At 44.1% G+C, this 23,218-nt stretch overlaps 1 protein-coding gene across 2 annotated transcripts in view; it reads left to right on the top strand.

The window, feature by feature from the left end:
• Positions 1–230: 230 nt before the first annotated feature.
• The window catches only part of TfIIS (RNA polymerase II elongation factor), a 40,025-nt gene continuing 17,037 nt past the window's right edge, over positions 231–23,218 (top strand). Inside the window, exons 1-6 of one of the 2 annotated variants that reach the window (XM_050174685.3) lie at positions 231–398; positions 687–755; positions 2,053–2,344; positions 9,594–9,644; positions 10,291–10,445; positions 19,904–20,122. In XM_050174685.3, coding sequence (XP_050030642.1) covers positions 330–398; positions 687–755; positions 2,053–2,344; positions 9,594–9,644; positions 10,291–10,445; positions 19,904–20,122 — 855 coding nt within the window. In that variant the 5' untranslated portion in view covers positions 231–329. Of the gene's footprint in view, positions 399–559; positions 629–686; positions 756–2,052; positions 2,345–9,593; positions 9,645–10,290; positions 10,446–19,903; positions 20,123–23,218 lie in introns of those variants that run through there. The other variant, XM_055068492.1, reaches the window with a different exon arrangement.

The raw sequence follows: 23,218 nt of genomic DNA, 5'->3' as shown, positions 1-23,218 counted from the left end.
AATTTTATTATACTATGAGTGAAACGTTACACTACATAAATCTAATAATTCTCCAATAATATTTTTCTGTTTTATCCCCGATTCAACAGTAACTCTATGGATTCAACGCTTCAAAAACATCACAGATTCGTTTATGCAACCGAGCAACACTAGGGGCAATCTCGTGCTGCTCGTACAAACGTTTCGAACATTTTTCCGGCCATCCCACAAGGCCTTGCGGCTTTTGGCCAAAGAGCGCTTTCGCTGTTCATGGAGGTCTAGTACTGCTGGGTTAGTGCTGCTGCGAGCCTGGCTAAAGGAACTCTTTTGACCAATACCACCGAAAAAAAATGGGCTGCGAAGACGAAGTAATGAAAATCGCCAAGCGTTTGGACAAAATGGCCTCTGGCTCCAGCGACGTAAGTGTTTGCTGTGCTTCGCCGGCACCCCTTCACTGCCGCGCGGTCGCCGCTTGTATTTAGACCCGTAGCGCTGGTCGTGGCTAATAGGATAGCGTTTCCGGATCTGCTGGGGCGTCGCATCCAGCGTTTTCGTTGGCAATCAGTGAGCGCATCCATCTACATAAGCGTCCGTGATGTGCGGCTGTATTGACATTTCAGCTGCAACAGGCGACGGCGGGAAGCGATTCGTAATATTTGTGTGAATGCCGTTTGGAAGTTTTCGTTAACGCAATTCCCGTTATGCAGGACCAGACGCAAGCTTTGGATCTCCTCAAGAATCTGCAAGAGCTGCCAATCACGTTGGAGATCCTCCAGGTAACGCAGTTTCATGATGTACTTACTCCTCTGAAAAAGCATGCTGTTTGCTGATCCCCATCTGCTTACTTCGCGCGTTATCGGGGAACGCAATGCGGAGAAAATTTAAGAGCTTGACCAGGGCGAATGCTTATTTTACAGCGAAAATTCGTCTGTGACGTATTTGTGCGTTCTGCATCTCAGTGCGCGGGCTTGCGTTTACTCGGGTTTTGCAGCGTCTAAATCTTGATCAGCGGTGCTTGTAGTTGTGCAGCGGTGAAATGGTTTCATTAGAAGAACACAAAAATACCCCAAGCTAAATTTGCAGACGTACACTTACTGAGCGATATTTTTAATTCATAATTCGTTAAATCCGCATTTGCCAACGACTTTCCTGATGCTATGGGACACTCTGTGCAAGTTCCCCGGCTAACTAATTTGAAACGTGAAATTATTGAGGCTTCAGCTAAAAGACCCAGTTTAGGTTACCGGTCTGCCCTTACAAAAATAATTCTGTTGCTAAAGTACACAGATGTGAAATGAAAGAGATGAAAGAAACCGAAGGCAAAGGTAAACCAGACACATGTCCTGCTTGCTGTCCTGCACTTGCGGAAGGAAATATAGGAACGATAAGAGAAAAGGGGGGAGAAAGAGCATTATAGTTGCACGTACACGTAGGGGTGCAAACCAAGTATATAAATGGTCGCGGAGACCTGTCGACCTGAGGTACTCTAGCAATTCCGTCATGGCTTTCTGTGCCAGCAGCATGTGTGGCGGTGGTCCAAAAACCTTTGCTTCTTAAGACTGCCCCATGTTCAGCCGGTTTAATGCTGCCCAAAGGGGACCATGCTAGACGCTCGCGTGAGAGTTGTGCATAGGGGTGTCGTCCATTCCAGTGAGGAGCGAATAAGCCTTTGTAAATGCTACTCCGAGCCATAGGCAGCACAACAATCTTGTACCAGAACAGAATTTTTTTTATGGCACTTGCAGCTTCTGGAGTGTTTCACCGTATGCAGACAACAGTTTAAGAGGTTAGGAGAAGACCATGTGGCCAATGGTAATTGAGAATACTGTGCGATGGCATCTCTCATGTGTATTGTGTAGCTTTAAGATGTTCAATTCAGTGAATTCCATATGGTTGTATTTCCTTTTCACGTGGCATATTTGTTATGAGTTTTGCCTTGCTGTCTTGTGATATTGTTGGTTTGTTTTCATATCTGCTATTTCGTGTTCTTAGACCTCTGGCTGGACATAGACAGTCACTCCCAGTCTGAAATTTCTCAAGATGTGTGCCAACTGACATCACTCCTTGTTTTAGCGGACGCGCATTGGCATGACAGTCAACTCATTACGCAAGTCAAGTAACGATGAAGAAGTAATCACATTGGCCAAGGTTCTCATCAAAAGCTGGAAGAAGCTGCTTTCGGGGACACCCAGCTCCAAGGAGGCCCCTGCCAAGGAGCCTGAGCCCAAGCCAAGTGCATCTGCCAAGCACTCAGCAGCAGCTGCTGGCAGGCCCAATGCCAAGCAGACCTCCTTCCCCGCTGACACCACAAATGCTGTGCGGCTCAAGTGCCGTGAACTTCTGAGTAGTGCACTCAAGTGTGAGGGTGAGTGCAGGGTGAGGTTTGTGCTAGAATATATTCTAGTTAGTCCCAACCTATTCACATTTCAGTTGTACATGACTGTACACTGATAAAAAATGTTACACATCTCAAGGTCAGGTTTTATAACAATTCTTTTATATATATATATATATATAGTCAAGTCCACTTATAACGATACCGGTTTTAACAATATATTGGTTATAACAATGAGAAGCTGCTGCACCATCAAATTCTTTATGTTTTGTATGGTGAAATAACCAGCTTACTACAATGCCCCCATGCCGCATCATGCACGAGTTTTCTCGTGCAAGCCACTGAGAAGTATGTTGGTGGCGAGATGCTTGTGGCGATCTTGCCCCAGCATTTCTTCTGGATTTCTCAAGCTGACAGGCTGCCGCGGGAACTTTCTTGCATTTTTTAAAGGGCCCGCTTTTGGGGCCACCAAAGCGATGCCTCGGTGGAGCTTGCATATCGCTTGCCGCCCGTGACCCCTCTTTGCAGTTGTTGTGGCAGTGCCATTCTCGAACGCCGACAGCCATGACTTGTTAAGCGTGATCAGAATACGGAGAAAACAGAGTTGAACAGTTAAATGAGTGAACACAATCGGCAGCCAGGTGGAGGAAGGCGGTGGGGAGAGGCACTGGACTCCCTGCTATTATAGTTTTCTCGCAACAGCTCTGCCATCCCCCTATATTTATTTTTATTTGTGCAACCTGTAAATAATTATTGGTTATAACAATGGAATTTTCGTCACAGTTGCATATTGTTATAATATAAGTGGGTTCGACTGTATACATGTCGTTGCTGGCTCGTGCGCACCTTCAAGCTTAATCTTCACCTGTATTGGCCTGTCAGCTTGAGATGCAGAAACAGTGGAACAGGAAGGAAGGAGCTTTTACAAAGTGTGGCTCTCATTGTGCACTTAATGGGGTGACATTGCGTCCGAGCATGCACTTTCACTCTGTGCACTGTGATCTTCCAATGATAAAAGTGCATGCTGGGATGTAGACCCGCACAATTTATTTATGAAATAGTACGTCCTTGGAAAAACATGCAGCTTTATCACTTGGTCACAATATTGTGGAAAGCTTTGATAGTTATATGGTCATACTTGGGCTGCTGATTTAGGTTCTTGGCAGGCTATGCACATTTGAATATGCCTTTCCAAGTGCACAGGACAGCAATATAGCAAATTCACTTGTGAAGATGAAAGTATATTATATAGACATTTTTAAACATGAACTGATCTGAACCCCCAGGAGATGCAAAAAGTGACTTGTGAGAATGAACAAGCCCAAGCCTGCTTGTGTAATACGCACATATACGAATTTCCCTGTTTGCTTCATGATTGCATAATGCAGGTACTAAATGTGTCAGCAATTGGCTGGTGAGGAGCAACACCTTGTCAATGCTAGAAGTCACTAGTCTCACTCTGCACACAAAATTTTAATTGATTTAGCATTGTTAGAGAATTGATGCACTTTCTAGGGGCTGTCTATCTATCTGTCTGCCTGTCTATGTGTCTCGAACCGTTTTCCAGCCAACTTGGGTCTCTGGGTAGACAATGGTCTAGTGGTTATAGGCATTTGGCCATTAAATGCTCTAGCCTAATGGTTGCAGCGTTGGGCTGTTGTGATGAAGAAATTGGGTTCGAAACCAATCGTCAGGCCTACTTGGATCACGGGTATGTGACATCGCATATGTGCCGCTCATCAGTTAGCTGTTTCACGTCAACATGTGCTGCTGGGCGTGTGCCAATGCCTATGCACTGCTTTTTAATGAACCCCTTTCCCCCCCATCTTGGATCACTCGATATGTGCCCCACTTCAGTAAACATCTTTGATGTTAGTTTGGGTCACTGGGTCTGTGCATCTAGGTATTCACTGCTCTTTTAAAGAATCTGCTAGCATACCAGTGAATGCACCCAGTGACCCCACTTGGGTTATTGGGCATGTGCCACTCCTCAACGAACCTCTTTCATGCCAACTTAGCCTGCTAGGTATGCATCACTAGGTGTGTGCTGCATTTTAGTGAATGTATGTTACGCCAACTTGGGTCACTGGGCATGTGCCACTGCATGTGGGACGTTCTTCAGTGATGAAAAAAATATATATATTTAAACTGTGACAGGGGTGGGCGGAGTTGTGACCCGCATCATAAATATTCACACGATCTTGTCTGAATATATATTCACACATGTGCCACACAGGGATTTCACTGCAGTGAAGTTAGATCCCGCAGTGTGTCCAGGGGGAAGCACGAGAGAGCATCCCAGCTGTATACACGCATAATAAATGATGCATTTCAGTGGTTGCAATACAAGGTGTTGTTGCGTTTCTTTGATGCTACTTGCATTAACATCAACATTCATTGTGAAATGGGTTCTGCCAGATTTTTTTTTTTTTTTAGTCCTACAGTGTTGCAATTTACAACAAAAAAGTGCAGTATAAATTTTCCTCAGCTTTCAATACAGAGTCACTGTGAATTGCTTAGGCCCACTATCACGACAACAAAAACATCTTTAAGTTTAAGAGAATACAGCAGAATACAAAAGAGAATATTGTGTAACTGAGCTGTCAGGTGTTATAAAAAAAGATATTTAGTTTATTGATCATTATTCAGCAGCAGAAAAAAAATTCATTTAGTCATCCCAACAGGGTCAAGTCAGAACTCAAGACATTTACTTAAAAATTGGGACTGTCCTGCTAAATTCAGGAGGCTTGGCAACCCTAGTGTTCACTTGCATTGGTTTTTTCTGTCTACAGACTGCGACAGCTGTTGTTGCCCCTTATAGTATTCGAACAGCAACGTCTATTCATTTTCAAATATTCGCACACCCTTAATAAATGCAGAAAGGGGTTTCTATGTGCAGCAGAACAAATTCAAAGGCTGTTCTTATTTATTGGAATAATAATAACATAAAGGTCATTTCACACCAACCTTGGCACTGACCATCTACGATTTCTTTTGAAAAATTCTCGGCACTTGCGTACAACATGAAAAGTGTTTCTGTGAAACTGGTCAAAACATATTATTGAGCTAGTTGATTCATTATGGTGGCCAACAGCACCAGAGAGCACAACAGACCAGAAAAAAAGAATAGCGGTGATTATCTCTGTTTCTCTTTTCTTTCCCTTCTTTTTTTGGTCTGTCATGCTTTCTGACACCACCACTCGAAAAAGTATTTTCTCAGAAAAATATTTTCACCGGTTCAAGCAACACTGGAACTTTCTCACAAGCTGTCAAAGTAAGCAGCATAAAAAGTGTTACCAACAACTTACTTAAATAACACCTACTTTTCTCAGAAAACTGAAAATAGGCCGCACACTTAAAATTACATTAACTGATTATTAGCAGTTTTTCCATGTTTTATAAGCCGTTAAAAATGGGACAGTTGGTTCATATTTGGGATTTTTGTTCAATGAAATGGTTTCATGTAAAAACATAAACTTTGTGGAGGCAAAGTGCCCAGGAGCTGTAGTTTACGCAACAAATTTGTTTAAGTAGATATGTTGCACAGCAGTGCGCACAGGCAAAGATAAATATGGGGAAAAAATCCATTTTTTGGCCTATGAGCACTAAACGGTCCTATTAAAAAATACACTAAATAGCACTTCTGGTGGTGCATTGTATTGCTTTTTAAACTGAGAAAGATTTATTGTATTACCTTTTGTTTGAAGTGAGAACAAAATTTTTTGAAATTGTTTTCCACAGTTCTCGAAATTGGCATCTGTTTTGCCATCACTGCAAAGTCTTTCGTTGCCAAATATAAGACGTATGGACACAAGCGTTCATGTGCCGATAGAGGGGTGTATTTAGTAAGCCCGCATTGCTTCTAGGTTGATTTCTTCACTGCTGTATACAAACAGCGTCAACGAAGTAGAGCTCCATGTCGCTGTCTGTTGTCGACCTTCTTGGCGTCTTCACAAAGCAAAGCGCATGGACCCCTATGTGTTGCAATATGACAACCTCCACTAAATATCTGAGGTTGTGAAAGGTGCAATAAAAAATTAACCGATCAATAAAATGCTCCCTAATGCGAAATTTAAGCACCGCTCTATACGTATTTTCATTTTGCAATGTTGAGGCATCGCCCCACTCATTTCACCGACTTGCAGAGCTACGACGTGCGGCGCTGTTTATAGACTGGCCACACAGTTGCTTCTTCCCGGCAACTGCAGCTTATGCAATCCTAATCTTTACCGGGAAGTGCTTGCAGCAAATGCTATGCATGAAGGCAAGCTTTCTGGTTCCTTTTTTTTGTCTTCCCACCGCATAGCCGGTGCCGTGGATACACAGACATAAATGCTATCTGGTGGCGCTTGTAGATGGCTCCCTCCGCTTTCCTCCTCATGCTTCCGCTGCACCCTCCTCCTCCTCTTTCCTGCTAGCACTCTTTCTGCTCTTGCTGTCTTTCATTCACCACTATGCTGTGCCTTCGCGCTATTGTCATTCGCTCGGTTACGCCAAGGGAGAATGAGTCCCGCCCACACACAATGCAGGAACGACGCCTAATAGCTGCTCTATAAAACAGAAATATAGATCAGGTTAGGATAACTAATTTTATGAGTCGGCACTATCTTTTTTGAATGCCCTTGCTGAGTGGTGTAAGGCTTTATCGTATTGCATCCCAACATCTTTAGGTACAGTTAACCTTGGATGGTCATCTAGAAAAGAAACAATGAAAGTCTAAATAAATTAGAGACGCTTTGTTGTTCTGTCATGGGGCCCGGGAATAAATGAGGCAAAATAAAGTGTTGTTGCTTTAGAATGAGACACATATAGGGGACAGTGAGTATGGCGCAGTGCAAGAAAGCGTGAGCAACACTGTGTCCTCAGCATGGTATCATGTGAAACATGTGTTTTGCTACAGTACAAAGCCATCGTTCTGCATTGGAAAGAAAAGCAAATGTGTCTTTTTATTTGTGGGCAGTTCTTATTTTCTATAATGCGTGTGGCGCGGCCACTGCGGCTGCGCGACCCTTATCTTGAAAGCTATCTGCAGTGGGTCCACGGGTACAGAGTCGTCGTGCACTGACAGCTGATGGCTTCGTGTACATTGTGTTCTTGTGGCTTAGTTCACATTGAAGCGAGAGGCAGCACGAAGAACAATTTTCTCTCTGTTGCCGCACTTCCTCACGCCAGCGATTTGACAGGAATAGTCCATAGTCAGCAAATGAGATGTGTTCATGTTTGCCTGCACGCATGACACCATGCTTGTTAATGTAAAGAAACAGAGAACACCCAATTGCACATGTGCGCTGAACAAGTGCTGTGTGCCCGGCTCAAAAACATTTTGTCGTATCATTGTGCATGTGCAGATTTTTCCCCTTTTTACATTAGGAACTTCGTTTTGGAATTCCTCCTGGAAAAGCTTTATATCACTCACGAGGGAGGTTCCAACAATGTTGTGTTGACTCGCAAAATTAGTAATCCTAACCTGATCTAGATTTCTGTTTTTTATTGCACTTTTTACAACCATAACATTTTAGTTCAAGTTGTGATGTTGCAAACACCGGTGCCCATATGCTTTGCATTTCCGTGTGAAGATGCCAAGCAGGTCGTTAACTGCCAGTGACATGGGCTTGCACTTTGCTTCATTCACGCTGCTTGTATATGCAATGAAGAAATCAACCTAGAAGGAGTGCAGGCTTCCTATGTGCACCCCTCTATCGACACAATTGGTGGCTAAATGTAGGCGAAAGATGAGACTTCTTGTTCATAATTATTGTCGCGTGTGCGCACTGCTGTGCAATATATGTGCCTAAATACATTTCTCGCATAAAGTACAGCTCCTGTGCACTTAGCTAGTAGAAAATTTGTGTTTTTGTATAAAGGAATTTTCTTAACAATAAAAATTCTGTAATGTGGACCATTTGTCCCATTTTTAACAGCTTATAAAAAAAATCGAGAAATTGCAAATAATTGATTTATGCAAATTTATGTGCAAGTCCTATCTTCAGTTTCCTAACAAAGTTAGGTGTTAATTTTTTATTTTGGAACAAATTTTTTGGCCAGGCATTTTATGGTTTATACCTTGGTGCCTTGCGACAAAGTTGCACTGGTGCTTGAGCTGGTGAAAAAAATTTTTCAGGAAAACTATTTCATGGATTGACTTTTTGAGTTGTAGGCAAGTGCGTAGAATTTTGTCAAATAAATCGCAGGTGGTTGAGTACCAAGGTTATTGCAGTTGGTGTGGAATGACCCATAAACAACAAGGTCCAAATAGGTACAGCAACAGCGATAAATTGTAACACATATGAATATATAAAAAACAGATACAACCGACAAGTGATACGTACAGTTGTACAGTTGCAGAACTTAAATTGCACAATGGAAACACAAGAAACAGCATTATTTTATAGTAAAATAATCAAAAATATTTTAATATTTGTCTTTTATACTTTTACCCATTACCGAAATGAACGGTAAGCAGTTCCGCTCTGATGACCTTTTCTGAATGAAGAAATTTTGATGCAAGACTGTGCGGCAGTGGATTCCAGTCTTGTGTTGGTCTATGTGTGTAGCCGAAATAATCAACCTGTCTCTCATTACCAGGTTCATGTTAGAAATTTTCAGAAGAAAAAGACAAGGCATTTTTCTGCATTATAAAAATTATAAAAGGGTTGTCACTGACAACTTGTTTTGTTCTCCAAACTCTAGTGGTGGGGATCCCGTAGGGCTTGTTTGATTTCCTGTGTTGTTTTTCTTTAAATTTGTTGTCAGGTTCTGGTGATAGTGTTTGCCATTGTGGCACAACAAAAGCCGAGTTGGAGAGCATGGCGCCAACTGTGACAGAATGCAGGTGCAGAAGGACGTGTTGTGTTTTTCAATTCAGCGCTCCGTGTAGTGAGAGGAACCAACCTATAGCCCCATTTATTGCTTCGCTAATATTTATTTATTTATTATATACTGCAGACAAGAGGTCCAAGCAGGGTAGACATAGAAATACAAGAACACGATAACAAAAAGTAACTAGCATGATGGAAATATAACCAAAATGGCATGCTATAATGTACAGTCCACACAGTTCCAATCATTTATGGTGCATGGAAAAAAATTGTATTTGAATGAGTAACTTTTGCCAGAATTTGGAGTTAAATATGCTGATGGTGGTGTCGAATACGCCTGGTTGCAAGGGGGTGTTACATACGGTGAAGGGTCGACGGCTGGCTTTCTGTTAATTAGTTGATTAAGATCATTTTGCAATTGTTCCGGTTTGTGTAAATGTACCTACGTACATTTTATGCAGATATGCCTGAAGATTGCGACGTGGACGGCCTGGCAGCCAAGATTGAGGAAAATATCCTTTATTTAGCTTTGTCATACGTTGCCGATCATGCTAACAAGGTTGGCCTTTGGAGTTGGAGGTCCGTTGTTTGCAATTCAGTGCTTGCTGCTTGCTTTTGAAAAAGTTATGATTTTGGAGATCTGGGGTAGTGATATAGGTGAATAATTTTTGGGGCTACTTTCATTTTTATGTGATGTGATGCCATCACGCCTCATTGGGGCATTGGGCTGGGTATGTCAGTAGGTCAGCCGGACAACTTGCATTGAAAGTGATGTCCTCAAAAGTCATCTATTATGAACATGGCTGCCAAGTCAAGAGGGGTGACTTTTTGCATTCTTTACTTTCCAAAGATATGCAATGGCTGAAAGAAATAGGCTTCTGTGGGAAAACTATCTTGCATGTTTCCTGTGCCGTCATGAAAAGCAGAGCTACTTACTGCATTTACTCGAATCTTAGGTGCATCTTTTTTTTTTTTGTCAACAAAAATATATTGAAGTTCACTTTAGAAATAGGTACAAAAGCAATATTTTTCCGGTCATTATTGGTAGCTAGCCTGCCTCAGATAGCTTCTTGCTTTTTCTGTGCATAGCAGTGTGCCATGCATGATATACAGTTGCAGTTGCCCCGGTTCTTTCTTGGTTGCCTTGACTAGGAGCAAGCATTTATAACGAATTTGGTGATACAAACAATAAATACAAGAACCGGGTGAGAAGCCGTGTCTCCAACCTGAAGGACAGCAAGAATCCTGCCCTGCGGCTTAACGTGCTGCATGGTGCTATTGAACCTGAGCGCATTGCCCGAATGACTGCTGAGGTAAGTGCCCAATTTGCATCCACTTAGGCTCTGCGACGTATAGCAGAGGAATTAGTAATAACAGGCACTCTATGAATGGGCTCAATTTATGGAAAAATGATGCACATCCCACATACTGTAGAAATCTGCACAGACGAAGCTTTCATGTCCACTCCCACAATGGGACTATGTTCACCTCGGTGAACTGCTCTGCTCACAGTCCGACCACGCACTGTGACCAACACAACATTAAACCGGTCAGACAAGATGCTGCAAAGAAAGATTTGCTGTAAGAAACGTGTTCAAGGCACTTTTCGTCATGGTGCTGAATGCCATCACAACACAAGCGACAGAACCACAAGGCAAGAAAGTAGCACCTACTGCACGCACCTGAAAGGGACTTATTGTGAAACACCGGTTGGCAGCACACAGCAACATACTTCTGTTGTAAGACAAGCTCATTTTACACATCTACGTAGATGCTCGCATGCAGAAAATGAGCAGCTCTGTTGAGCCTTCTCCTGCAGTTTAATTTTTTCTTGAGAACAGTAAAGATTGCCTTCATTTGCTTACACTTTAATGCGATTATCATTAAATGATTATCATTAAAGTGTCTATCTGTGGTTTTAACAATTTTCCCACCAACATGGATCGCTGGGTAGTCCATGATCAAATGGGTGGAGCATCATGCTGAGGGAAGCGGACTTGAAGCCAGCCGTCGGGGACCAACTTGGTTCACTGAGTATGTGTCATAGGGTATGTGCCGCTCTCGGATGACAAAAAGATGTCCTTTAAATTTTCTTCGGTGCTTGGCGGAATCAAACCCGCGTCATATATATTCAGGCTATCTTGTCCGAGCACATATATTCACACATGTGCCACATGCATACTTTGTGGTGGCAGCTCTAGGTGGTGCAGTATGTCCACAGGGAAGCGCAAGAGAGGAGCCCGGCTGCAGTAGACACTTAATAGTACATGATGTGTTTCAGCGTTGGCAATACGGTGTACCGTTATAATGCTTTATTGCTAATCGCATTAATTTGGACAGTCATCCTAATGGAATTTTTAGGTCTAGTATTATTGACTGAATGCTTGCAGAAAAATGAAAAACGCGTATTTTGTTTCTGCATGTAGAATTTTCTATTTGCTGTTTCATCGAGATGCTATTGGCCTGAATGCATAGCAAGCATAACACCAGACACCATCCCACCGGCTCTGCTCCACATTGTTTTTTTAGATTATCAGCATTGGAGCGAAAGTGTCGTGGCAACCACAGCACACCACCAACCCAGTACTCCTTGTAATAGTGTGTGTAAATCCGTGAACTGATTTGTTTCTTAAGCTAACTGCGAGTTGTTATTTAACCAAACCCTTCTTCATGAAGAATTTGACTGCTCATTCGAAAAAATATATGCCTGATACAAATATTTAGTAATTCCAGGCCCAAGTCCATTAACATCATCATCATCATCATCAGCCTAGTTACGCCCACTGCAGGGCAAAGGCCTCTCCCATACTTCTCCAACTACCCCGGTCATGTACTAATTGTGGCCATGTTGTCCCTGCAAACGTCTTAATGTCATCTGCCCACCTAACTTTCTGCCGCCCCCTGCTACGCTTCCCTTCTCTTGGAATCCAGTCCGTAGCTCTTAGTGACCATCGGTTATCTTCCCTCCTCATTACATGTCCGGCCCATGCCCATTTCTTTTTCTTGATTTCAACTAAGATGTCGTTTACCCGCGTTTGTTGCCTCACCCAATCTGCTCTTTTCTTATCCCTTAACGTTACACCCATCATTCTTCTTTCCATAGCTCGTTGCGTCGTTCTCAATTTCAGCAGAACCCTTTTCGTAAGCCTCCAGGTTTCTGCCCCATATGTGAGTACTGGTAACACACAGCTGTTGTACACTTTCCTTTTGAGGGATAGTGGCAACCTACTGTTCATGATTTGAGAATGCCTGCCAAACGCACCCCAACCCATTCTTATTCTTCTGGTTATTTCAGTCTCATGATCCGGATCCGTGGTCACTACCTGCCCTAAGTAGATGTATTCCCTTACCACTTCCAGTGTTTCGCTACCTATCGTAAACTGCTGTTCTCTTCCGAGACTGTTAAACAGTACTTTAGTTTTCTGCAGATTAATTTTCAGACCCACCCTTCTGCTTTGCCTCTCCAGGTCAGTGAGCATGCATTGCAATTGGTCTCCTGAGTTACTAAGCAAGGCAATATCATCAGCGAATCGCAAGTTGCTAAGGTATTCTCCATCAACTTTTATCCCCAATTCTTCCCACTCCAGGCCTCTGAATACCTCCTGTAAACATGCTGTGAATAGCATTGGAGATATCGTATCTCCCTGTCTGACGCCTTTCTTTATAGGGATTTTGTTGCTTTCTTTGTGGAGGACTACGGTGGCTGTGGAGCCGCTATAGATACCTTCCAGTATTTTTACATATGGCTCATCTACACCCTGATTCCGTAATGCCTCCATGACTGCTGAGGTTTCGACTGAATCAAACGCTTTCTCGTAATCAATGAAAGCTATATATAAGGGTTGGTTATATTCTGCACATTTCTCTATCACTTGATTGATAGTGTGAATATGGTCTATTGTTGAGTAGCCTTTACGGAATCCTGCCTGGTCCTTTGGTTGACAGAAGTCTAAGGTGTTCCTGATTCTATTTGCGATTACCTTAGTAAATACTTTGTAGGCAACGGACAGTAAGCTGATCGGTCTATAATTTTTCAAGTCTTTGGCGTCCCCTTTCTTATGGATTAGGATTATGTTAGCATTCTTTCAAGATTCCGGTACGCTCGAGGTTATGAGGCATTGCGTATACAGGGTGGCCAGTTTCTCTAGAACAATCTGACCACCATCCTTCAACAAATCTGCTGTTACCTGATCCTCCCCAGCTGCCTTTCCCCTTTGCATAGCTCCTAAGGCTTTCTTTACTTCTTCTGGCGTTACCTGTGGGATTTCGAATTCCTCTAGGCTATTCTCTCTTCCACTATCGTCGTGGGTGCCACTGGTACTGTATAAATCTCTATAGAAATCCTCAGCCACTTGAACTATCTTATCCATATTAGTAACGATATTGCCGGCTTTGTCTCTTAACGCACACATCTGATTCTTGCCTATTCCTAGTTTCTTCTTCACTGTTTTTAGGCTTCCTCCGTTCCTGAGAGCCTGTTCAATTCTATCCATATTATAGTTCCTGATGTCCGCTGTCTTACGCTTGTTGATTAACTTAGAAAGTTCTGCCAGTTCTATTCTAGCTGTAGGATTAGAGGCTTTCATACATTGGCGTTTCTTGATCAGATCTTTCGTCTCCTGCGATAGCTTACTGGTTTCCTGTCTAACGGCGTTACCACCGACTTCTATTGCGCACTCCTTAATGATGCCCATGAGATTGTCGTTCATTGCTTCAACACTAAGGTCCTCTTCCTGAGTTAAAGCCGAATACCTGTTCTGTAGTTTGATCCGGAATTCCTCTAGTTTCCCTCTTACCGCTAACTCATTGATTGGCTTCTTGTGTACCAGTTTCTTTCGTTCCCTCCTCAAGTCTAGGCTAATTCGAGTTCTTACCATCCTGTGGTCACTGCAGCGTACCTTGCCGAGCACGTCTACATCTTGAATGATGCCAGGGTTCGCGCAGAGTATGAAGTCGATTTCATTTCTAGTCTCACCATTCGGGCTCCTCCACGTCCACTTTCGGCTAACCCGCTTGCGGAAAAAGGTATTCATTATCCGCATATTATTCTGTTCTGCAAACTCTACTAATAATTCTCCTCTGCTATTCCTAGAGCCTATGCCATATTCCCCCACTGACTTGTCTCCAGCCTGCTTCTTGCCTACCCTGGCATTGAAGTCACCCATCAGTATAGTGTATTTTGTTTTGACTTTACCCATCGCCGATTCTACGTCTTCATAAAAGCTTTCGACTTCCTGGTCATCATGACTAGATGTAGGAGCGTAGACCTGTACAACCTTCATTTTGTATCTCTTATTAAGTTTCACAACAAGACATGCCACCCTCTCGTTAATGCTATAGAATTCCTGTATGTTACCAGCTATTTCCTTATTAATCAGGAATCCGACTCCTAGTTCTCGTCTCTCCGCTAAGCCCCAGTAACACAGTACATGCCCGCTTTTTAGCACTGTATCTGCTTCTTTTGTCCTCCTAACCTCACTGAGCCCTATTATATCCCATTTACTACCCTCTAATTCCTCCAATAACACTGCTAGACTCGCCTCACTAGATAGCGTTCTAACGTAAAACGTTGCCAGGTTCAGATTCCAATGGCGGCCTGTCCGGAGCCAGGTATTCTTAGCACCCTCTGCAGCGTCACAGATCTGACCGCCGCCGTGGTCAGTTGCTTCGCGGCTGCTGGGGACTGAGGGCCGGGGTTCGATTGTTGTATTCATATAGGAGGTTGTGGCCAAGTACTGCACCAGGGTGGCCAATCCTGCTCTGGTGAGAGAGTGCGTTACCGGTTCTGGTCACCGGGATCAGGCCGCACTCCAGGCCTGTTTGTGCAATTTTCTCAACACACGGTTTTTTTTTTGTATTTTCCGGTGGAGAATAGCGCGGCACCGGGATTTGAATCACGGTCCTCTTGCACTGGAGACGGATACTCTACCGTCCCCGTAGGAGTTAAATTAAAAATTAATTTATGGGGTTTTACGTGACAAAACCACTTTCTGATTATGCACGCCGTAGTGGAGGACTCCGAAAATTTCGACCACCTGGGGTTCTTTAACGTGCACCTAATTCTAAGTACACGGGTGTTTTCGCGTTTCGCCCCCATCGAAATGCGGCCGCCGTGGTCGGGGTCCGATCCCGCGACCTCGTGCTCAGCAGTCTAACACCATAACCACTGAGCAACCACGGCGGGTCCCGCAGGAGTTGTACGCCTCATTTAACCTACAGTGGTGCCCTACTTGGTCAGTCAAGGTGGACCAATCTGAGCTCGGTTATACCGCCTGGATGGCACTCGGCTAGAGAACCTGGTATTTATGACCTGCACATGTGAGTGTGAGGCCATACATATTTGAAGATATATATCTTTTTTTTTTTTTTTTTTTTTTTTTAGGAGGGTTCCCGTACAGTGATAAAATAAAGGAAAAGACATTAAAAGAAAGAAAAAAAAAGAAAGAAAAAGGGGCGGAAAAAAAAAAGGAACATAACATGTGATTTGAACTCGTGACCCTTCGATGTTGCCCGGAAAGATAGCCCAGTCGGTTGGTTCGTCAGGCCCCAGGCTACTTTCAAGCGCCACAGCTCCTGCTCCGAGCCTCACACTTACGTGGAAGGAGACTCATGTTGTCCGCGATAGCCGGTTTTTGCTGATTCCGAGTAGTTGGAAGGCATACTTTCTAGGAAAAATGGCCGCTCGAGGAGAAGAGCGAACTCGAGCGGCTTTAGAGGCTAGGAAAACTGCCTTAAAATATTTAGACTGCCATTAACATACAACATGCTAAATTTAGAATGTTGCGAACCGCTTTTTGGGCCACAGCGTATTATGTTGAGGCCCCGGCACGCAAGTAGCGCCGGACGCTGGCTGTTACGCAGCTGGCGCCAGGCCAGCAGAGCAGCCATGTTGATGTACTGGTCTCATTCCTGTCGTCTGGGTGACCACATATGTCACTCAGCCATGACTCCACCCCTGCGCGTCCTACCCCCCTCCCTCCAAACAAAACAACAAAAGGAGAAAAAGCTTTTGCTTTGTGCAGTATCATGCAACTTGTCGGCCATCTTCAGGTGCCTTGTAACTTCATCAGGAGCCAGCAATTACACACGACCCAGTCTTGCCGCGTTAGCAAGTTCGATGGCATTCGCTTTCATGGGGAGCCTTATCTCTGTATTCCACGCCTTCAGTTGTCTTCGGCACCCTATGACAATTGGAAACTTTTGCACATGTGCACCAGTCAGAAAAAAAAAATTAGACAGATTCCATTATCTTGTGCAAATAATGCCTTATCACTATCAGGCAGCAGCAGCTAGGATGCACCAATGAAAGAAAGTCGAAATAACCAGCAGGATATTGAAATGTTGGGCTTGAACCATGCAAAGCATGCAGCTCACTGCTGCCAAAATGTGCACGAAGCAAGCGCGCAAGTGATTAAAATAAAATTCGGGTCAGCCAAAAGAAGAACTCCCTGCTTGCCATGTGACTGCAGTAGTGAATCGCAACGCTAGTGGTCCCTTTTCACGATCACTTCTGCTGTTTTTATTTCTGCATTGAGAAATACAGCGCTGCGGCTGTCTGAATGTCTGATTTTTTCATATTAACAGTTGTAGTATTAACGGTGATACCAAAATGGTGGCCCTGCGCCAACAGTTAGCTGCCTTCGCGTGATTAGCTGTGCGATAGCACCTTCTGAAGCCTGATTTTCTTCTCGAATTCAAAGACAACACACTAAATAAGTGCAATTGTCTGAAATTCGGCTGTGTATTTCTTCCAGATATCTCTCCACTAGATAAAGGAAGGTCTTATGATTGTAAAAAACAAAGAAAGAAATACAAAAATTAGAAATTTTGAGCAAGTCAGCCATGCCATTTATGCCATTTCTTTTTCTTCACCCTCCCCCACCCCCCGAGGTTCTACTGTACATTCTATTGCGTACTTAGCAGTGCATGCAGAGCTCGGGCTGGTGCCTTAGCACGCCTTGTAGCATTAACCCTTTGAAGGCTGATTTTTTTCGCCAAATGCAACCCTCCAGAGTCGTTTTTTAGGTTGCAGATTTAAAGTCTTCAGGCTGACCTATTTCGAAAAAAGTGTGGTGCATTTAGTGACCATGAAGTGACAAAAATATTTACCGTAGGCAAACATGTGGAAGAGATCCTCCAAACAGCAGTAAACACGGTCGAAGGGTACATCAGACGCAAGGCACTGAGATGTTCTTCGCAAAAATCAGAACTTCTGCTCTATAGACCCACATACGGGGGTCGAAAAAGCGTTAAAGAAAGGCCAGGCATTGTGGTCACAGTAGAAGGCACCAGTATACCGATAGTGGAGAGCCTGAGAATACTGGGATTCCGCATATCCGAAAACTGCAATAATGGAGAAACCATTAGACTACTGGACAGTAGTGTTCAACAAACAATCAGACTAATAAAGCAGATATTCAACAGAACTATGGCATGAAAGAGCACAATGTCATCCGATTAATAGAAACATTCGTAATTGGTCATATCATGTATGTGGTCCCTTATCTTAGCCTTGGGACTTCCGGCAAATACGTCAAATGAGAAGTCCCTGGCACCCGGTGTGCACAACACACTAGACAAACTTATTGAGGCCGAGAGAGTGGCACGGTATGAAAGACTCGCACAGAGTTTGACGGGGAGACGCATCTTAGATGACGTCGCAATAACCTATGAAGCACAGCACGGACTGCGGAGGGACTTACCAAGGAAAATAAGGGAACATCTCTCAATACCCCCAATCCTCAGAAACATGCACCCGGAGTTCCGCAATGATAGAAGAATCGCAAGAGCGAGCACTCTCCACAAAAGATTCCGTAGTGCCAGGGACGTAGTCTATGTGGACGCGGCTGAGTACACAAATAGAGTATGTCAATAGTTGCTACGAGTCTAGAGTGTGACTCCAGAGTTAGTGGCACTGTAAAAACAGGCAAGGCAGAAGTGGTGGAGAAGGCTGCCTTAGCACTAGCAATAGCCTCCACGGAGGCTAACATCGCAGTCAGCGACTGCAAGACCACCGTCAAGAACTATGCCAAGGGAAGAATCTCGCCGGAAGCATTAAGAATATTAACCAATTTTCGTGAAGATCACGATGTTGACATTATATGGGCGCCCGCACACAGCTCCCTTCCCGGGAACGAAATAGCACACAGCCTGGCTCGAGAACTGATGGACCGAGCAGGTGACATGCAAATACTGGAAACGGAGAGAGACTGGGTGACCAGCTTTAACGAGGTCACCAAACACTATAAATTGGGAAGGGCCCATTTCCCCCGGCACACTCCTCACTAACCAGACGGCAAGCGACGGCATGGTGCTTCTTACAGATACATATCCTAATCCAGTGGCCTAGCACCGCGACTACCCAGACCTTAACACGGATAGATGTAGATTCTGGCAAGAATGGGCAGACCTACAACATATAGTTTGGGTTTTTCCTCGGACGGCCACACAGAATAAAACACATAAAACAGGAGAGCTGTGGGGTCTGCATTGCTCAGCTGTGCTCTGGAAGACCAACTTGAGGCAATCCAGCAGGCCGAAGATGTCGGCAGGGCCCAAGGGCTCGAGACTGTCATCTAGGTAGAGAGGGCTAGGTCTCATAAATCTGCTTTACTAAAATAAAGTTCATTCTTCCTCTGTAGGTAAGCATGCATTATTCATGAGTACAGATAGGTTTCCATAAATACATTCAGTAACAATAAAAAGGTACATACACCGATATAGAAATATTCTGATTCAGCACTTAGGTGGTAGTCCACATCGGAGGAATCATTGCTGGACTCACTTTCAGCTGAGCAAGCGGTGTGTGCGCCATGGCATAATCAAACCGTGTATGTGAGCGCATGCAGGAAAACTCTATGGTTGTGCGTTCATCAGAAAAAACATGTCAGAAACTTGGAGTGTTCCTTTGTTCCATCGCCAACGAGGGGTAATCAGTTTTCGTGAATCGAGTTTCAAGAAAAGAAACACAGGCATGGCAGCATCGTTTGTGTACGGTGGCATCGTTTTTCTGCACCAGCCTGTGAACAAGTATAATCGCACCCCCTTAGAGCAACAGACGGGGAGCATCTAGCTGTGGCCCTTTGAGAGATTCGAAACTAGATAGACAATAGCCAACGAGATGAAACCAAAACTAACCGCCGCACACCCCCACATGTGCGTATGTGCGAGTGGTCGCTGAAATGCCAGCATAAAGAACCCTTGGAATGAAAACCAAGAGACTATGGAGCAAATAAAAAATTACTTCTATCCACACAGGGTGGCAGCACTTGCTGGGCAACAGGGAGTTGAAAAATTGATGTTTTTTAATTATACAACATCGACCATTTGGTATTTGTTCACGGCACCGTATATTTACAGCATTGACCATCAAAGGGTTAATTAAATTAAATTCTGGGGTTTTTTACGTGCCAAAACCACAGTCTAATTATGAGGCTAACCGTAGTGGGAAACTCCAGATTAATTTCTACCACCTGGGGTTCTTTAAAGTGCACCCAATGCACGGTGCACAGCCGTTTTTGCATTTCGCCCCCATCGAAATGCAGCCGCTGTGGCTGGGATTTGATCCCACGATCTCGTGCTTAGCAGTGCAAGGCCAAAGCCACGAAGCAACCATGGCTGGTGGCCTTGCAGCTTTCACTGCACTGCAAGTTGATTTTGAGCCGTAGCATAAGTACCAGAGTTCTATTTTATAAGTTGAGAGAAACTTTGGTGCATTTATGTTCACGGGCAGACTTGCCACATGTCTTGCCTCTCTGCACCCAATCTGCAGGAGATGGCGAGTGATGACATGAAGCAGCTGCGGCAACGCCTGACCAAGGAGGCCATCAACGACCACCAAATGGCGACGACTGGCGGTACCAAGACTGACCTGCTCAAATGCGGCAAGTGCAGGAAGAACAATTGCACCTACAATCAGGTGCAGACACGCAGCGCTGATGAACCCATGACCACTTTCTGCTTCTGCAATGAGTGTGGCCACCGGTGGAAGGTATGCAGGAGCCACTGTTATCTCACACACTATGGGGCATCACTTTTAGGGATGCTTTCACTTCTGTATGACAACATCCAGCACTATGCCTCATTCAAGTGCCGATGCTATTGGTTCTTTCAGTGAATGCACACCTTATGTTACATTCCTATAAGTGATCAACTGGCAATACAGCCCTTAGAAGCTATGAGGATGAAATGTTTATGAATAGAAATTTCTTTCACTTGCACGGCTCACTAACATGAGGTTATGGCCTTAATGTATACATATTAATGTTACCATTCTGTGAGATTATCTGGACTGTGCCACGAACATCTAGTTGTTGAGAATTCTGCTGATGCGTCTGCCTGAAGCTTCAATTGAGTAGTTATCACATACACTTAAACCTCGGTATAATAAGTCGGTAAAATTGGCAATTTTTTTGTTACAACAAAATTTTGTCGTATTGGAATTGAACATTTTATGCAGATAAGTGCAGTAGCCAATGGATTTTGCACAAGGGACTGCAAAATTTTCCGAATTGTCAGGCAATTAGAAGAAAGCAAATTTGAACGAAAAGGATTTTTTTCTTTAATTTGAAAGTCTGCGACGGAAGATATGGTTTCTTACCGTGTTCCCCACAATGGGACGATACTATCATGAAAAGCACCGGCAGCTGGGAGTGAATGCTTTGTCTGCCTCTCGCTTCAGCCCGTCTTGGAAGCTCGAGATTATGTAACCTGTAGTACTGAACACATGGGGAAGACAGCGCACATGATGTGAAGGCACCTCGGCATGCCAACTCTTCGCACACGCAACAGATTACCTCTAAACCAGGACGTGCGGGCTGCGTATGTGCTCAGCCACGGTGACAACCATGCGCAGCCACCCCTACGCTAGAAAGGTGACATGTGCCAACCTGCCCTCGACTTCCTACCTGACCCCTTTCCACCCTCCCCTTATCCTCACGCCTGCTTGATCACGTTACCGCGAGCTTGCTCCCCTCTGCCTTTCCATTTTCTCTTTTGGGAAGTTGGCGCTCATCAAGCCACCATCCTTCTTCGCTCACCCTCGCATGCTTTCACTCGCACTCAAAGCATACAATGCGCAAGTCAGGATAGGATCTTATTCCATAGCAGAATGTTCAGAGTGAATGGCAAAGATATTATTGCACTTAGACTTTGTATGGAACGTGACGTTGCTCTGCTTGAGTGGTCGCTCTTGGTCGTGCCACGCAGTTTGAGAGGTGCATTCGCAAGCAGCCGCTTATAATTCAACCACTTCACCATCTGCGTCTGCGAAAGTTTCCATTTATTGTCTTGGTATTCCTTTGTTAATTTCATTATACAGCAGACTTCACACTCCTGTTAATTCGATTTTTTGGTCGATTCGATCTTGACTAGAGGTTCCGTCCAGCACCCATACATCTCTATGGGCCCAAACTTCCCTTATTTCAATCTCAAAATTCGCCTTCACCAGATATTCATAGTTCGCGATTATTCGCAGTTCGAATCAAACTGCGTAGGTGTGCACAGTCAAGAAAACTGTGTGGTTATGTGCCCATCAAAAAAGCTAAATGTGTGACAAACTTCCGCTAATCTTCATCTTATCACCAACCAGAGGCAATTAGTTATCACGAGTGTCAAAAAAAAAAAAAAAAAAGCAGCGGAAACACATGCACAGTGGCATCCTTCCTATGCGCACCTCTGTGAGCACTAAACGAGTGAGAAAGAGGCCGTCGTCCTTTGAGCGATTAGTAACGAGATAGCCATCAGTTTTGCAAGCGCAAGAAGCCAAAACCGCCTGCGCACGCGCCAATGCGCGGGTGGTATATATATATATATATATATGTGTGTGCGGGAGTGAACTGGCGCTAAAACAAACCATGCAATAAAAACCGAGAGAGGGAGGCGCGCGAAAAAAATTCCCTCTATTCCCACATAGTGGCAGCACATGACAGAAAAGAAAAGGTTAGAAAATGGACGCGCTTTTTAAACGTACAGACAGCGCCGTGGCATCGACCATTTTCGGACTTGTTCGCGGCGCCGTATATTTACGTCATTGACCCTCAAAGGGTTAAATAACCCCTCGCTTACAGCGGATGCAATCGGTGGAGAGGTCCCAACCAAGGGGTCATTCACCTCTTGTGGTCTTCTAGTAGTCAAAGTGCTTGGGGTTACACCCATAGAGGCGTCAGTGGCCGCATGTTCAGCGCAGTCTTGTGTCCCCTTGTCAGGTTGTGAAGTCGACGACCTCCCCCCCTTCGTGTCCTCCGTTTCGTGTCCGCTCAGGTCGTAGCAGGAGCCATAGGAGCATACGTCGGCGCATCTGGTGCCGAGTCATGCGAAATCTCGGAAAGTGAGTCTCTCCGAAACTGATTGACCGTTGAGCACAAGATGTTTTACTTGGATTTGGAAAGCTTGAATGGATTTTCTCAGCATACCCTTCAAAACATATTTGTGGCATTCTACGAAGCTGATAGTTTTAATCTTTGTGCAGCATATTTTTCTCAGCCATGAAGATACGTTGCCAATGGCTCCTTAAAATTAAAGCTAGCAAAAGGGCGCTGTTCTTGCTTAGTCAACCTAGTAGTTGTTGGCCATATTCAAGTCACGAGACGAGCCAGACTAACCGCATCCCATGGCTCTGTCTGCATTTTCATAACGTGTTAACCCTTTGAGAGTCTATTTTTTTCGCCATATGCGACCGCCCAGGGTTGATTTTTTTTATTGCAGATTCCGATTCTTCTTAGGGATCTATTTCGAAAAAAAATTTCTGTAATTTTTCTAGGGTGACCGTAAAGTGAGAAAAAAATATTTTGCGTTGGTATATATGGACTCTTCATTCATGAATATCAACAATAAAAAAGGAAATAAAAGTATCAGAATTAATATTTTGATGCATTTTTATGCACATAGTTCAAGGCTTTGAAAATCCGCACACGAGAATATTTCGCAAGCCTCAAATGTTCCTGCTCTTACACCAATACGTACGTCCATAGCAAAATCGAACTGCGTAGATGCGCGCACTCAAGAAAACTGTGTGGTTGTGTGCCTATCAAAAAAAGCAACACGTGTGACAAACTTCCGCTAATCTTCATCTTATCGCCAACCAGCT

Source organism: Dermacentor andersoni, chromosome 9 (assembly GCF_023375885.2).
Source record: "Dermacentor andersoni chromosome 9, qqDerAnde1_hic_scaffold, whole genome shotgun sequence".
NCBI lineage: Eukaryota > Metazoa > Arthropoda > Arachnida > Ixodida > Ixodidae > Dermacentor > Dermacentor andersoni.
This window is presented reverse-complemented; position numbering and strand designations above follow the sequence as displayed.